The sequence below is a fragment of the Agelaius phoeniceus genome, chromosome 12, assembly GCF_051311805.1.
Source record: "Agelaius phoeniceus isolate bAgePho1 chromosome 12, bAgePho1.hap1, whole genome shotgun sequence".
Lineage (NCBI taxonomy): Eukaryota > Metazoa > Chordata > Aves > Passeriformes > Icteridae > Agelaius > Agelaius phoeniceus.
The window spans coordinates 11,301,151-11,314,247 of NC_135276.1; the positions used below are offsets into that span (position 1 = coordinate 11,301,151).

Here is a 13,097-nt window from a genome sequence, read left to right on the forward strand (position 1 = left end):
GCTTTGTTGGGATCCGGCGCTCCGCGCACGGCGGGGCCGGGCCGGGCCGGGGGCGGCGGGTGCGCGCCGGGCAGGGCGCGGGGATGCTGCTGAAGCGAGCGAGCGCTCGGGGAGGGCTGAGCGCGGCCCGGCTGCCGCTCGCTAAATAGGCCATTTAGCAATCTTCTCCCCATGCTTTTCTCCTGAGCACTGCCGGGGGTGCTGGAAAAGCGGAGGGCAAGTCTTTGTCTGACGCCAAAAATGTCTTCAGTGAAGAGGCCGAGAGGAAGGGTAAGTGAGAGCCTGAATGAGTGGGAGGAGGAGGGGTTCTTTGGGCTAAAAGGCTAATGGGATTGAATAACCTTCCTTATTACTGGCTGCTGCTGCGGGAGCCGCATCGCCATCTTGAGCTGTTCCCGAGCTGGGTCCGGCTGTTTGTTCCAGCCCCGGGGCTTTAAGGTGGCATCGGGAGCGGCCCCATCCCTGCCTCCCGCCCCCGCCGCCCATGAGGCTCCTCTAGAACATGAATCCCGGGAAGTGCGCGGGGTTTGCCCAGAAAATGTGTTTGGAAATTCCTGGTGGCTTTTCTTCCTGCTCTAGGCAGAGGCGCATTTACGGGTGAGAACGTAACATAACTGTTATCTGCTGGGGTTTTGTGTTTGAATAGGAAATTCTTTCCATTCCTCAAAGGGGGAGGGGAGGAAAGCAAAAACATGTCTTCTGGCTGGCTGCAGGAGAAGCTCATCAGCCCCGTAAACAATTCTGCGTCCAGGAAACGGGCATTTCAATCCCGAAGATAAAAACAAGTTGCGTCTTTTATCCGAGGCATGGAGTGTATGTTGATCTAAATAAAGGAAACGCTGCTTTCTGATCCGTTTATGGATATAGACCATATCCATAATGTGTAATTTTAGTTTTGGTTTTATCTTTTGTCTGGTTTGTAATCTTGGTGTTGTTCGAGCATCTGTTGTGTTCATTGCCGAGTTAGTCCTGTAGATCATTCATCTGCTTTAGGGGAGCCGTGGTCCTGGTATCCTACCAAAGGCAAAACACTGATGCTGTTTGGGAGCTCTTTGCTTTTTCATATTTTACTGGAGGTGTTGGATGTGTGTGTCAAATGTATGGGAATGCTGCAAAAGTTAAAGATTGGTTTCTTTCATTACAGAGGTGGAGAAACGGCTGAGAGATTTTCAGAAGGATAATTTTTACTGACTTTGAGTACTTGGGTTGGTTGTTTAAAACCAACAATTGATGTCGTTATTTTGAAACCCACGCAAATCTGTGGTACAAATGGAATTCCTCATTTTTTGTGTCCACATAAGTCTCTGGCAGTTACATTTTTTTAAAATGCGTATCCTTACCAAAAATGTTTGCACTTTTTCTTTCTATCTTTAAAATAAGGGGATTTAATTTACTTTTTGTTTCTTGTTACAGCCTCCTTCCAAAAAGACTGATGGTTCAGGATCATATACTAAGTTGCAGAATACCCAGGTGAGGGGAATGTCTGAAAAGAAGCAGAAGAAAAAAACAGACTCAGAAAGTAAACAAGAGAAGGCGAATCGCATAATATCCGAAGCAATTGCAAAGGCAAAAGAGAGAGGAGAGAGAAACATTCCACGAGTAATGAGCCCTGAAAACTTCCCCAGTGTTTCAGCTGAAGGAAAAGAGGAAAAGAAGGGTAGAAAAGTTAAATCCAAACCAAAGGATAAGGAGACTAAAAAGCCGAAAACTGGTTCCTCTTCCAAAATTAAAGAGAAAACAAAAATTGGGTAAGTAGATTAAAACATTGTCTTTTTTTCAGACTGTATATCCTTGATTAAAATGGAAACTGCTTACTGATAATAAAATGTTCTCCTCCGCTGCCTACACAAAATTCTTCCTGATTAAGTCCATGTGTGGACTCTCTCATTCAGGAACAAGAATGCTCTGTTTTCTCTTTAGATAAAATCACTGTAGGAGTGTCCTTTTAAAAGGAATTGTTTTAAATACAGATTCTAAAATATTCTATACTCACTTTGAAGCATAGACTGAAATACCTTCTGTCTTGCTTTGTAATCCATTCTGACTCCAAACTGAGTTTTTCTGTATTATAAATGCTGTTTTTATCAATTTTGGCATGTAGCTTCAATACAGTGTGCTTGATAAACTACACAGGGAGAAATTGGAAGTTTAATGAACTTGTAGACAAGAGAATATTCTTACAGATACCACTCGTATCAAAAGTAAAGCACATACTGGAAAGATTAAATTATAAGAATTTTGTAGTCTTCACTCATATCAATTTAATCTGCCCTCTTAAATATTTTGCAGACTCAGCTGGGTCAAGCAGGGTGGATACCTTAGGGTGAGGAGCTTTTGGAGTGCCCCAGGGGTTTCAGGAACTGGCTCATCTTGGGACTCCAGAGCTAACCTATGTTGCCTGTTTACTTTTAAGGAGAGTGTGTGATTTCCAGTATTAAGTACGTCAGTCAGAACTTGAAATAGAAATCTTAGTTACAGTCTGATTTTTAGTTTCATAAATCTGTGCTCTTTTTGCAGTAGCAGAAATATTAACTGGCATATCTCTGAAATTTAAATGTCTCATATCCATATGTGTATTTTAATGTTTGGAGCAGAAATGAATGTTCTTTTAATCAGTCTATATCTCTGCATTTTCTTTTTTCTTGTAGAGATCAGTGCTTTTCTTACATGTTTGAAGTAAACAATTTTGAGTAGTTACCCTGTAGTTTGAAGGTTACTGCTCTATACCCAACTTCATTCCTAACGTGAAATTTCATGGTGTTAATTTCTTTCTGTTCTGTTTTTTTGTTGGCATATGATGCTGCTTGTAAGCATCAAGTAGTGCTTCCTTTTCTTTTTTTCTCCATCTAGTTTAAGGTGGGATTTCAGATGTGTACTTTTGTGAAGTTGATTTGACTTTCATGTTTCTGAATTTACTTATGTTCTGTAACAAACGTTTTGTGGGTCTGTCTAATCAGAAAACTTACACTGTTGTTCAGGTAGTGTCAGTTTCATGAAACCTTGTGGTTTGTCCTTAGTGTGCTTTTTATTCATTCTTGTGGGTAATTGACAAAACCTGCCAAAATAACATCATTTTTACTTTTTTAAATGAAAAAAAGTAAACTGTTACCTACAATTTATGGTTGTGCACTCAGTTTTGTCTTGGTGAAGTGCTTTGCTGTGCACATCACTTAGGATCACTTTTCAAGATTTCATCAGATGGCAGCAGTTGAGAAAGAGACATTTCTCAAACTGTGTTTTTAACAATGGTGTTTGTGTTTGATGCAGAGTACATGCAGGCTGTTAGAGGAGCTCCCATTTGATTATTGTCAATGTTTCATCATTTTGCATTAAGCTGTGAAGGGTTGTGTCCCATTAGTTACCAGTTTGATCAGCTCATGCCCCAGTAGCTCTCTGCTAACTTAGTCATGCTGCCAGGTCTTGCTTTCTTTATGAAGGATACATGGCTAAAGATGGAGCAGTCAGGTCCTAGTAAGGAGCTCTGAAGAGTCTTCTAGAACCACCCCATATTACAGATTTCCATTCATATTCACAGAATTCCATTTTATTTAGATGGACAGCAGCAAATCAAATGCTTTGAGTCATCAAGATACTTCATTTTTGTATCTAAACAGATTAATGTGTTGTGTTGAATTAGCACTATTGTATATTACTGATATAAATACATAAAATAATAACTGCTTAGCAAGGAATACCCCAGGGATTTTGCAGAGCAGCAATTGCAATAAGGCCTTGATTTTTAAAAAGAATAATCTTAGCAGCCCTGCTTTCTATGCAAATGTAACTGCTGATATTGCAGCAGAATAATTACTACATCACTGTACTTGTCTTTTCAACCGTGGTTCAAAAAATTTTGTGATTAATAATTTTTTTTTTATTCAGAGAAAAACAAAATTAAAGAATAAGGAGTTTAGAAGACTAAACAGCTCTGGTAAAGGTTTTGTCCTATCTTCTGTTCTTAAAAAATATTTCTTAATGAACCTAAGCACATCCTCGGAATCATTAAGTCAAAATAGGACTGGGTTTTTAAGCGTGTGGGTTGCTCCATTGATTTTTCTCATTACCTTAAAATAAACTTTGACTGAATCTTGGGAGAAAATTTTACTATGCTAAAATAATACCTGTAAAAAACAAGAGCTTTATTGGGCAGGAAGGGAAGGGAAGATCTCAGTTCAATGAAAATGGTTTTTTCTCTTTGGATGGAAAGATTTTTGAGATCTGTTTAAAATGGGATAAAAAATAATTTTTTTTTTCTTTCAATCAGTAATAAGAAAAACTTTATAATGTAAATATGTATACATATTTGTATATATGGCATTTCTTACATTTAATCAGAAAGCAAAACCTGAAGTCCCCTCATATTTTAAAAAGACAAGCAAACAATTCCCAACTGTTAGAAGCCATTATGAACTAATTTTTTGCAAGCAATATAGTTGTGAGTGAAACCTTGAAACCAGTAAAGTTTTACAATTAAAAAAAAAAAAAGATAAATATACCTTTTTAACAGTAGTAGAGAATTTGTTTGGGTGCATCTGCTGTTCCATTTTAGGAGGTCTGCTGCAATATGTCCATCCCAGATGAATAAATTTCTTTTCAGTCAGGGTTTTCTATAGCAAACTCATTTAACTTCCAGGAACTCTTAAATCTGTTGCTTCAGTTTGGATTTGCAGTGGCAGAGCAATGCAGGAGGTGATGCAGAGTTGGGTGTGTTTGAGAAGATCTGAAGTCACATGTATGTTTAGGGTGACTCCTGTTCATATTTGCAGGCCAACACACAGCTGAGTGCTCTGAAACTGTAACAAATATATTGATTTTTTTTTTTCCTTTTTAGAAACGTTTGAGAAACATTTTTAATCTGGTCTTTCATATCTCTGCTCGTAACAAACACAGCCTGTTCATAAGAGCACAGCTGTACCCTCTGTAGCCCAGAACTCAAACAGCAAACTCTTATTTAGATTGTGATCATAGACTTTGACCTCTTCCAGGGCTTTATTCTGTGTAGCAAGGTCTGGGTTGCTCTGAACGAGGATTTTCAGAGCTACAGTTGAACTGTAGAGCTGGAGCACTAATTGCTGAACAGACCTTGATAAAATTGTCTGATAGCCATCAGTTAAAAAGAAAAAAGTGCTTTCAATGGTAATACAGCCCAGCTTTTAGTGAAACTGAGTAGCCCTCATCTGGGATTGAGATGAGTTTTAGCTACTGTGTCTAGATTTAGGGGCAGCATGGTCTTTAAAGAGTTCCTGGTTTTTGCTGCTCAGACAATCACCTTGTGTTTGGTGGCTTCATGTTAACTGTTTATATTTTCCTTCGTGATGCTCGGAGATCTGCATATACAGGAAAAAATTTATAGCACAATTCATTCTAATTTATCAGTGCCAGTTAAAAATTGCTGGCGGCTACTTCTAGGCAGGCTGTAGGTAATTTCTAAAGGTGAGGGGTAAGGTTTTATTTTTTGGAGCTGTGAAGACAGAGAAATAATGCTTATTAATTTCAGTCAGGTCCATTAGAACTGGATTCTGTGGTTAGCAAAGTTTCTGTGCCATAAGAATTGGTGAAGATAAATGACTAAATTATATTATTAATAATTTCTGTCATACCCTTATAATGTTATTGCTAGAAGAATGTATGTATAATATATTTAGTATTACCAAAGTAAGTAGTCTAATTTGCTTTATGCACTGATTACTGAATAAGTTAATTCTTGAAAATTTGCTTTACAATTACTCTACAGAGAGCAGAACCACTTTTTGTGTCCTGGCTATTTACCAAGGTGTGTTGACATTTAGGAATCTATTTAAACCCTTTCATATTTTTGCATAGACCTTGTTTCTATTTATAAGCTCTTTCTAATTGATTCTACTTCTTCCATCTAAGGTGATGCATATTTAATCTAAAAAGTCTACTTCTTACCACTTGATGTGAAGAATTATGAATTTGTGAACATTCTCTTGTTCAAAAAAGTAGATTGGCATTTAGGTTTTATAGCTCTCAACGTATTCCCACCTACTCAAACATAAAATTAAATATCACAGCCCTGATGAAAAGCAACAGCTCTGCACTGGTGATGTAAAGGACAATATCAGTTGAATACATTTAGGTAATTTCTTTTTTCTTAATCACTGCATAGTTTAAATAAATAAGTCCCCCAAATTCTAAGGACTCAATTTACAAATGCTTGAGTCAGAGTGGTAGTCCTTCAGTTCAAACCTGCTGCCAGAAATGGCTGTATTACTGCATGTGTTAAAAGAGCACTGGTGGATTTTGTTCATTAATCCTTGAATTATGTAGCAATGAATCCAGCAAGTGGGATGTGATGCTGTGCACTGCTGAAATGAGTGACTGTCCTTGTTGCCTTGTACCTCCAAGCAGGTCTCACAAATACTCTTAACAAGCACTCTTAAAACCCAGCACCCTGAGAGATAATCTTTGCTTGTTGATCTGATAGTGTTGAGATGGTTTGAAACCCTTACAAACACAGGGGCTGCCTCAGGTGCCATGGGGACAGGGCTGGGGAGGAGCTGGATCTCTGCACTGGTGCTGGGGAGGTGCCTTCAGCTGGCATCTCCTGGGGCAGGGGCTGGCACTGTCCCCTGTTCACCAGCATTGTCCCCATTCACTGGCACTGTCCCCTGTTAACCAACATTGTCCCCATTCACTGGCACTGTCCCCTGTTCACCAGCATTGTCCCCATTCACTGGCACTGTCCCCTGTTCACCAGCATTGTCCCCTGTTCACCAGCATTGTCCCCATTAACTGGCACTGTCCCCTGTTCACCAGCATTGTCCCCATTAACTGGCACTGTCCCCTGCTCACCAACATTGTCCCCATTCACTGTCACTGTCCCCTGTTCACCAGCATTGTCCCCATTCACTGGCACTGTCCCCTGTACACCAGCATTGTCCCCATTCACTGGCACTGTCCCCTGTTCACCAACATTGTCCCCATTCACTGGCACTGTCCCCTGTTCACCAGCATTGTCCCCACTCACTGGCACTGTCCCCTGTTCACCAACATTGTCCCCATTCACTGGCACTGTCCCCTGTACACCAACATTGTCCCCATTCACTGGCACTGTCCCCTGTTCACCAGCATTGTCCCCATTCACTGGCACTGTCCCCTGTTAACCAACATTGTCCCATTAACTGGCACTGTCCCCTGGTCCCTGCCAGCCAGGCAGGTGCTGGGTGGGGAACAGCTCTGTGCTCAGAAATGAGGGGTGCTCGCTGAATCTTGAGCTCTCTTAGATCTGTTAAGGTCATTATCTTGTGTCCTGATTAAAATGGCAATAAATTCAAGGTTTGGTCATCCTTCTGGGATGTCATTTTGTTTGCTATTTGGCATAAATGTTTCAATGTAGTGTGAGCTGGAACTGACTGATGGTTCCAACAAGACTATTAGGAGTGTTTTAAAATCTGTGCACAGTCCAGAAGTTATTTAGTTTGAAATACAACTGGAGAAGGAGACAGTGGCTAATATTACTGTGTTAGTATTATTTATTAAACATATAAAAGGATAAGATAAAATGGTTTTATACCAGCAAATTAACTCTCATTCAAGAGGCTACAGTATCTTGTCAAGGAAACTTCTACTTTATATTTTTAGCAAAGTTTCTAGTGATAAAGAATTGCTAATACTGTTGATAACGTAGGAGTTTTATTGTTAGTAATTTAACAAAGTGCTCTGGCTGCAAATGATAATATCTGAGTGGTGACTCTGGACACTAATTATTAGTTACTTGGTGTTTTCTGTTTTGGGAAAATTGAAGTAGAATGATGTTTTAAAGGCCGGCTGTACTTCCTATTCCTGACGTGCCTAATACGCATTTGCTGCCTTTTTCTTCCTATCCTCTTTAATATTTCCTTTTTCATTCTTTGGAGGTTTTGGAAAGTGTTTATCACTTTAAAGCTGTTCAGAGTACTGACAGTGTTTCCATCATGTTCCCTGCTATGAAACAGAGGGGGAATGGAGCACATTCTTACTGGTTTTCAGTTGTAAGAAAGAAGTTGCAATGCTCTTTAAGTAGTGGTTACTGGTAGCTCTAAAGCAGGGTAGGAGTCCTGTGCTAAGGATCAGAAGTAATACTGGCTCATGAGAAATCTTCTTTTTAAACCTTATTTGTGGTGTAAGTTTCTCAACATTTTTAGTTTGTAATTATAGAAAAAGAAAATATGTAATGAAGAAATCTACACCATCTAATTGTTGAAATATTTATAGTTGTTATGTAATAAGATAAATATGAATTGAAAAAGGCAAGAGAAAGTGAAATTGGAGTGGAGTCTGGTGATATTATTTATTCCATGTCTACAGTGTGCTGTTAACTTTTCATAGAAACAGAATAGATAGTTTCTGTTCAGAACAGTTTGTTTCAGGGTGGAAAAAGGGATTTTAGCCAAGGATCTTTATGCTTTCATGCAGAAATTTATAAACTGGCAAGAGAACTTGTTTGCTCAATGAAAATTTCTCACAGAATTGATCCAGTTTACAAGCTTCTGAAAATCATTGTTTTCACATAGCAGATTTTTTTTAGAAGTTTTTGGCCAAAATATGAGCAGATTGCATTTTTACTGATAGAAATATATGACTTTAGCACCATACTGTTGTTCAGCAACTTCTGATAGCAAGGAGCATTGTGATTCTGGGCACTGGATCAGAAAGAAGTAAAACTGCATTTGTTCCTGTCATTGGCACCATATCCATATAGAGGAAGAAACATTCTGATCTGCAGCATGCAGAGATGTGCAGAAAATTTCAGGGAGAAGCTGGTGAAGTACTGGGGGTAGGGAGTGCACGCTCAAAGATACAAAAGCTGACAAATGGAATATTGTGTGTAAGGTGCAGGGGCAGAGCAAGAGGTGAACCCAAGGAGGGACTAAAACTAAGAAAAGGAGGGGAACAAATGTGCAAGGAAAGATGTAGCTAGAGCAGTCTAATCACAAAATAATAGCCCATGTTCTAAAAGAGAAGGCCCTTAAAATCCTCAGCTATTCAGTGGACACCACTAGAGCCCATAGAAACCCTATATCCCTTAATACCGTGGTTCTTGAATACTAAAGGACCCTTGAGCCTAAAATAGTCAACACTAGTGCATGAAGTGAGAATGAGCTGTGGTTGCACAGATACAAATATTTAACACACAAACATGCATTTAGGAATTGTTTTAATCTGCCATTTCACAAAAGAGAATCAAAATTTGGAGCAGATTGCCCAGGTACCTACCAGCTGTCAGCCTTGGAGATAAGTGGAACTTAACTGGGCTGAGCAACATAAAAGAACTCTGAAGGGCCTTAAGTAGGGACCACAGGTCTTCCTGAGACCTCTTCCAGCTTGACTTACATCTTAACACTTGCTTGATTAAAGAACTTTCAGTTATCCTTTTTCTTTGAAAGAATTTAAGAGCAGGGAAAACATATATTGATATTTCCTACCATTTTTCCAGACCCTAAAGGTGCAAATCACGGGCTTGGTGGGGTGGATATTGTTTCATGAATGATCTTACAGGAAATTCTCACTCATAAGTTTACCAGCTTTCCCTTTAAATGCATGTTAAATTTTAGCATCCAGAATTCCTTTTAACAACAATTTCAGAAGGTCAATCACAATGTGCCTTGTCTGCATCATTTTGGAATATATTAGCTGATTTGACATATTAGTGACAAATGCTAATGTAACACTTAAATTTTATGAAACAAAGTGAGATAAAAATGGAAAAAGCGATTATCCAAGTCCATCACTAGAAAGTGTCATATTGGACAAATACCCAAGAATACAAGTCTTAAAATAAAAACCAAGACAAAAAAGAAAGATGATTCCTAATCAGAGCTTGAAAAGTGAGGGGAAAAAATACTCAAACTAACCTTGAAGTCAGTAGGGAAACCAGTGTGTTCATTGCTGAAATTATTTCCTGTGATTATGAAACATGTTTTCTCAGTAATAATTAAACTGAGAACACCTAATGAAAAGCCAAGGACCAGAATTTACTTGTGAAAAAGCAGCTCTGTGATTATGCTGACTGCAACTTCATTTCAACCTGCATCCATCAGTGCTGTTCACTTTGTGCTAAAAGTGAAAAAAATTGGAGTGGAAAAAACCTAAACCCATTTTAGCCTTTCCACTGAACATACATAGTGATTAAATATTGAAAAGCCATGCAAATATTCCTTGCTCCTGAAGTTATACCTGCAGTCTTTTGTAAGCAATGCTGCTTAAACTTTCCATAATGTTTTGGTAATTTAACATGCTTGTGTTCCATGTGAGCTGTTAGTCTGGACATGGTAAATATTTATGTGTTCTCTTGTTTGAACACTTGCAAAGAGAAGTAAATGAGTTGTGTTTCAACCATTATATTCTCACCAATATTGTTCTCATCAGGTGGCCAGTTTATTTGATGTTATATTGCTGGAAAATACTTGTATTGTCTGTATAAAGACTAAAATCTTGTGCTTAATTTGTTTGTAACATGGCAGAAGCACTCGTATACTGGAACACTCTCCTCATTTTCTGTTACAGATCTGATCATAAAAGACCATATGAAATATATATTTTAGGACATCTCTCTGTCTGTGATTTTCTTGAATAGTTTGTCATTCTACAATTATGCCACTGTAAACACATTTAAAGAAGTGTATTTGGCACATTTCAAATATGGAAAAATATTTTTACACTCTTTAGTTAGAAACAAATCTGATGATTTACAGTGTAATTTTTAAATCCAAAGAGAGGAATAATTGGTGCTTTTTCATTAGAATTTAACTAATTTATTCAGCACAATGGTGGTTCTTAACATACTCTGATAGGTTCTAAGATTACTTACAGATAAAACTATCAGATTTTGGATAGCTTTTTTTTTTCCTAAGGACAAAAAAAGACTTGTTCAATTCCCTTATTTTTATCATTGAGTAACTTATTTAAGCATAAAAGTTTTGCATGTCAGATAGCTTTGGGTGATTTTCAGATTGTTCTTCACAGTTAATTTTACTTTTTCTAAGTAGAAGTAAGGGAAGCTACATTTTGCAGTGGTAAATTTTTTATGATTAATCATTTAGTGTTGTCATCTGCAGATTATATTTCTGCTAACTATGTATAGTTTACCACTGTCAGTTGGTTTAAATGTTGGATTTTTTATTTCTGTTTCTTGTGTAAAGATTTAAAATGTTTATGATAATTAGGAGTTTGTTATAGCAAGGTAACTGTAGAGAAGCTCACTAACACTAGTGAACAGTACTGTCTGCTGTAAGGTATTTGAGACCTATTGCTCATTTTTCAGACAGTGGTGCTGGCTGAGTTTATGTTGAGAATATGGGAATTGCTAGTGATTTGCTCCTGAAGTTACACACACTGGTGTGCAGCATTCACTCAGGGGCTGGGGTTTTGTTTCTGACAGAAAGCTGATCATCACACTGGGCAAAAAGCAGAAAAGAAAAAACGAATCTTCAGATGAATTGTCTGATGCTAAGCAGACTCCACAGCGGCCACTGAAGGATGAAGACTCCCAGGTAAGTAATTGGTGTTCTCCCTTGATAAATTCCTGTGTGTTTGTCCACAGATCTTTTTCCCTCTGTCTCCAGAAAGTTGCACTTCCTTGGCTGCAGTGACAGTTACTCTCACACTTCTGTGTGTCTCATAGGCAGAACTTTTCATCAGCAGCCACTTCTCTCAGTTTAAAACCAGAAAATCCTACAGGGTAGAATCCCTTTTCCATGGTGGGACATCAGTGCCCTGCTTGTTTCTGTTTCATTTCAGTACAGAAGCCCATAGATTTGAGACTGTAAGTTCTTACACTGAGCTGGAAGTTAGACCTGATCCTTACTTTGGCTGAGTGTGAAAATGCAGAGATTTCCTAACAGACAGGACATTTATCAGTGAAGTTGGCTCTTTGAGAACTTTTAAAAGGGTTGTTTGCAGATTTCTTGCAGAGTGGGATCTGAAGGCAGCAGTGATCAATATGCTGATAGGCTCTAGTTGCTTGTGGAATATTTTTGAAGGAAGTGCCTGATGAAGAATTGAAGTGGTCAAGTCATTCCCTTGAGGAATAGCTCTCTTGTAGTTTACTTTCTACTGTTTTTTCATAGATTGCCCTGAAATAATAGTAATATAGCTAATTATTTCTAAAACTTGTGCACAAAGAAACATGAAGTGTTGAGAAGAGATAACATTCTGTTTATGTTTGCATTAGTAACAGAATTATAACTTCTTGCTTTAGGACAATCTCCAGTAACGTAAGGTTATGTGCTGGAACTGCACAGGTTTTTATCCTGTGGCAATTTCATCCACAGAGGCAAAATCAGTATTCAAAATAAGGTGCTGTTGAGTGAAAATTAATTGCATTAGTTGATGATAGTTGTCAAAAAACAATTATGAGATACTGAATTGCCCTCTGGTGTTTCACAGATAATAATGCTGGAGGGGAAAAGGGATCAGAAGCCATTTCCCAGAATGACTTCTCATTAACTGAAGTGATAGCTTGTCCTAGGTAAAGGTTACCTTGAAAGGATCTGTAACTTTGCACTCATGTTGTTATCAGATAAACATAAATTTATAGGCCAACAAATGTAATACAAAAGACTGAAGATCAATTCTTTCCTGGGCATGTCATGAAATCACCTGCTCCTGGTGTGAAGGGGAAAGAGGGTAGAGATAATCAGGGATGGCATGAGAGGGAAATAACTTTTATTGCAGAATGTCACAGCATTGCCCTGCTCTCTTTAAAGGAGCTGGGGAGAAGCAGGAAAGACATAAATTGCTTTACTTCATTAATTCATTTTCTCTTTAGTTTTCGAATATGTTCATGATTTTATTTTTAAAGAGCTGTTTCTAATTTCTGTTGCAAATAGCTGCTTCAAAGCTCTGGGGGGCAATTTTAGGCCTTTTTTCCCCCTAATTCATTTTGCATGCTTAGTTTCACATCAAGTGTCTTCCTTAAATAGATAGATTTTTAAATTTTTTTTTATTTTTAATATGTAGTGGTACTTCATTTTTTGTCTTAGAGCCATTTGTTTATGGCCTTAGTTCTCAGCTCAGGGAAATACAAAAGTTTTTTTCCAAACAGCTCAGATTATATATTAATCTGTTGGAGAACATATGTTGATGTTTTGCTA

At 38.2% G+C, this 13,097-nt stretch overlaps 1 protein-coding gene across 7 annotated transcripts in view; it reads left to right on the forward strand.

The window, feature by feature from the left end:
• CHD9 (chromodomain helicase DNA binding protein 9) overlaps positions 1 to 13,097 on the forward strand; it is a 71,815-nt gene that overhangs the window by 17,985 nt on the left and 40,733 nt on the right. For 4 of the 7 annotated variants that reach the window (XR_013184065.1, XM_054640690.2, XM_077185171.1 and 1 more), the window contains exons 2-3: positions 1,414 to 1,748; positions 11,384 to 11,495. Coding sequence is in view for 6 of the 7 variants with exons in the window: in XM_054640690.2 (XP_054496665.2) it covers positions 1,414 to 1,748; positions 11,384 to 11,495 (447 nt within the window). In the remaining variant the exon portion in view is untranslated. Of the gene's footprint in view, positions 1 to 131; positions 271 to 469; positions 598 to 1,413; positions 1,749 to 11,383; positions 11,496 to 13,097 lie in introns of those variants that run through there. The other 3 variants (XM_077185174.1, XM_077185172.1, XM_077185173.1) reach the window with 3 other exon arrangements.